This window comes from Arachis duranensis, chromosome 3 (assembly GCF_000817695.3).
Source record: "Arachis duranensis cultivar V14167 chromosome 3, aradu.V14167.gnm2.J7QH, whole genome shotgun sequence".
Classification (NCBI taxonomy): Eukaryota; Viridiplantae; Streptophyta; class Magnoliopsida; order Fabales; family Fabaceae; genus Arachis; species Arachis duranensis.
This window is the reverse complement of record NC_029774.3, coordinates 127,505,434-127,509,517: the sequence shown is the minus strand read 5'-3', so window position 1 is coordinate 127,509,517 and position 4,084 is coordinate 127,505,434. Positions and strand designations below refer to the sequence as shown.

The window sequence follows — 4,084 nt, the reverse complement described above, 5'->3', positions numbered from 1 at the left end:
GATCCTACATAGAAAAATAAGACTTTGTTATAATTAATGTATCGTTAGTTAATTCTTATGTTTTCAAGATAAAATTTAAAAAATATACATTAAAAAATATAAAATATGTTTTAGCATACATTACATTAAAGTCAGTTGGTAGATATATATAATATATAGCTAGTATAATTTTACGAAGCATGTGAAGAAGATAAGAATTTAACTCCAGTTAGTCCAAACAAGTTTGATGAAGAGGAAAATAAATCCATTTAATGACAAAATTTAACTTGTCTAACATTTTGTTTCCTAAAAAAGGGAGAGAGTATTTTGAGAGGTTATGGTTGATGAGAGAAAAAAAAGGCAAGCCCCTAAAAATGGGAGTCAACATTCTAAGATTAGGAAAATTATTGGTTTTGAAGTGGAGAATGGAAAAAATACAAGAGGTGGTACGCAATCCAAGGAAGCGAAAAGAGGAATATAGATGTTGTTGAAGCAGAATAAAGCAGGGAAGCAGAGAAGCGAAAGGTGGATTTCCCTTGCCCTCTCTCGTTCACTAAGAAAGACACAGAGCAAAGTCACCAAAAGACGAAGCTGGAAACAATGACGCGCACGGTTGTGTCGGTGGTGATGCTGTGCATCTTTGCAGCAACCGTGATTGCTGAAGATCCATACGTGTACTACACATGGAATGTGTCGTATGGCACCATTTCTCCATTGGGTGTTCCACAACAAGCTATCCTCATCAACAACCAGTTTCCAGGCCCTGAGATCAATGGCTCCAGCAACAACAACATTGTTGTCAATGTCTTCAACAACATCGACGAGCCCCTCCTCTTCACCTGGCATGGTATCCAGCTGAGGAAGAATTCATGGCAGGATGGTACCCCTGGAACAATGTGCCCCATTCAACCAGGCACCAACTTCACCTACAAGTTCCAGGTGAAGGACCAGATCGGTTCCTACTTCTACTTCCCCACCATTGGCCTTCAGAGAGTTGCTGGTGGAGTCACCTACAAGTTCCAGGTGAAGGATCAGATCGGTAGCTACTTCTACTTCCCAAGCCTTGGGCTCCATAGAATGGCTGGTGGTGTTGGTGGCTTGAGAATATTCAGCAGGTTGTTGATCCCAGTTCCATACCCAGATCCCGAGGATGAGTACTGGTTCATCATCGGTGACTGGTACACCAAGAGCCACAAGACTCTCCAAGGCTTCCTTGACAGCGGCCGCTCCATCGGAAGGCCCGACGGCGTTGTCATCAACGGCCAAACCGCCAAGGGAGACGGATCCGACAAGCCCATGTACACAATGAAGGCTGGAAAGACCTACAAGTTGAGAATCTGCAACACTGGCACCAAGGACTCCTTGAACTTCAGAATCCAGAATCATCCAATGACCCTTGTTGAGACTGAAGGCTCACACACCGTTCAGAACGTCTACGACTCTCTTGACGTCCATGTCGGACAGTGCTTCACCACCCTCATCACCGCCGATCAGGAGCCCAAGGACTACATCGTCGTTGCATCAACTCGCTTCACCAAATACAGCCTCACCGGAAAGGCCATCATCTCCTACGAGGGATCCAGCACTCCCCCTTCACCTGATCTTCCACCTGCTCCCGTTGGTTGGGCCTGGTCTCTCAACCAGTTCAGGTCATTCAGGTGGAACCTAACTGCCAGCGCTGCAAGGCCTAACCCTCAAGGTTCTTACCACTACGGTCAGATCAACATCACCCGCACCATCAAGATCGTCAACTCTGTCTCCAGGGAAGGTGGTAAGCTCCGGTACGCCATCAACGGTGTTTCCCACGCCGATCCCGATGTTCCATTGAAGCTCGCTGAGTACTACGGTTACGCCAGCAAGGTCTTCGACTACAACCTCATCAGCGATAACCCCACCGACGTCAGCAAGATCACCATTGCACCCAACGTCCTTAACGCCACCTTCAGGGACTTCATTGAAATCATCTTCGAGAACCAGGAGAAGAGCATCCAGTCCTACAACCTCGACGGTTACTCCTTCTTCCTCGTCGCGTAAGCATTAAACAAATTAATTATTATTATTATTCTTATTATTACTATTACTGTTATTTATATATGTATGTTATGATGGATCAGCATGGAGCCAGGAAGGTGGGACGAATCAAAGAGGCAGAACTACAACCTTCTGGATGCAGTGAACAGGCACACGGTGCAGGTGTTCCCCAAGTCATGGTCAGCAATCATGTTGACATTCGACAACGCGGGAATGTGGAACATGAGGTCTGAGAATGCTGAAAACCGCTACTTGGGACAACAGATGTACTTCAGTGTTCTTTCTCCAGGAAAATCATTGAGGGATGAGTACAATCTCCCCATCACTCAGCAAACCTGCGGTTTCCTCAAGGACCTGCCTGTACCAGCACCCGTTTACAGCTAGAAGCCCTTCTCTCGCCGGCTGAGCGTTATTCATTCATCGTCATAAGAGAGGAGATGGAGCATTTCTTTTTTCCCCTTTATAATATCGTATTTATTACTATTCAAATGGATGTATGTTTGCTTTGGTAACAGGGTTCGGTGCTAGCTCATGAAAATGTATCAATGCTTTCTTCATCCAGTGAAATAATTTCCCTCATTTAATGCAAACATATGTAACTACATATATTGAATTCTTTCCCCTTTTATTTCTTCCATTAGTGTTTTGCATCGCAACAATATCTATGTTCTTTCAATTTCGCCGCTGCTAATTTCTAAACTATATATCTGAGATAAAGAAGCATGGAAAAAACCCTACAACCACGCCACCTTCTTCTTCCTCTTCTTTTTTTTTTTAATTTCTTTGCATAATTTATTATTGTCTTTCTATTTTTATTAGACATTTTTAAAAAAATATATATAAATAACCAACAACATTGCTAAACAATGTAAATAATAGACTTAAAAGAATAAATTAATCCTAAATTAAATTAATAATATTAAATTAAGATGTAATATCTTTTAATTAAAATAGACCAATTTTAAAATTTATTATTCATATTGTTCAAATAAATTATTAGTTATCTAACATTGCCTTAAAATTTTGATGCGTTTTTCAATTAATGCATTTAAATAAAAATAACAAAGAGGGAATAACAGCTATTTTATTTTAAAGTCATTATCAATAATAACTAATTTGAGTTATAATGAATAACAAGGTAATAACTCGTGCCATGCACGTGATAAAATTGAAATTATAATTTTAGATTGTTTTATTAAAATTGATTTAAATTATAATAATTTGACTAATAAAAAAGTAACATGTTATGTATTATTCGTTTTTTCTTAATCTAGTGTTAAAGTATATCAACTCTAAAATAATTATTAATCAATTTTAGTAATTTACTTTTTTCAATTAATTAGACATGTATACTTAATGTGACCATAAATAACCTAGTAATACTTTCCACTAACAAATTTTTATATGTTGTTTTACCGTAAAGTAAGAACATATCAAAATCAGCTTAAAATGAATAACAAATTATTAGATAATTCTAATGCACAAAGTTCTCTAATAAATAATTTAAAACTACTAATGTTTATTTAATACATCATATGCTAATACTAAAAATATTTTCTAAAAAGATATATTCGTAAAAATAGATATAATATGATTACAAATATAACATAAACAAATATGTTAAATAAAAAGTTAAACCAATATGCTTACTAATGCCTTTATTAAATTTTGTAAATTGGAGAATAAGTATGTATTCGATTGTTTGGTGATCACATAGATAATTAAATATTGAGTTGTAAATTGATCTCAGAGTGTGCACCTTATTTTTTTTTTCATTTCTAAATAAAAGCAAGAATTTTAGTGAAATAAGTAATAATATATAATGAAAAAGATAAAATATTTTTCATATGTATAGATCATTGTTATAAAACAAAATCTTATTGTGAAGTATTAAAATTTTACATACTCCAAATCATGAAGATCAACCACAATGTAATGGTCATTTCTTCTTATTTTTTATCATGATATAAGCTCTTCTTTTTCCATCAAGAGTCCAATAAAATCTAATTGAAAAAAAATGAATTAAAAGTATTAAATTAAGGACAAATAAATAAATAACATAATAAATTACTTA

The 4,084-nt window shown here is 36.4% G+C and overlaps 1 protein-coding gene across 1 annotated transcript; it reads left to right on the top strand.

Moving 5' to 3' along the window:
* Positions 1 to 579: 579 nt before the first annotated feature.
* On the top strand, positions 580 to 2,394 carry LOC107481423 (L-ascorbate oxidase homolog). The gene is made up of 3 exons (XM_052259771.1): positions 580 to 918; positions 1,003 to 2,009; positions 2,094 to 2,394. The coding sequence occupies exons 1-3, from the start codon at positions 580 to 582 to the stop codon at positions 2,392 to 2,394; spliced, it is 1,647 nt and encodes a 548-aa protein (XP_052115731.1).
* The last annotated feature ends 1,690 nt before the right edge of the window (positions 2,395 to 4,084 follow it).

Bases quoted from the DNA above. Each gene is read 5' to 3' on its own strand.
- LOC107481423 (XM_052259771.1), top strand. From the start codon at position 580: ATGACGCGCACGGTTGTGTCGGTGGTGATGCTGTGCATCTTTGCAGCA. The intron at 919-1,002 runs GTGAAGGACCAG...TACAAGTTCCAG, and splicing joins ACTTCACCTACAAGTTCCAG to GTGAAGGATCAGATCGGTAG. The intron at 2,010-2,093 runs GTAAGCATTAAA...ATGATGGATCAG, and splicing joins TACTCCTTCTTCCTCGTCGC to CATGGAGCCAGGAAGGTGGG.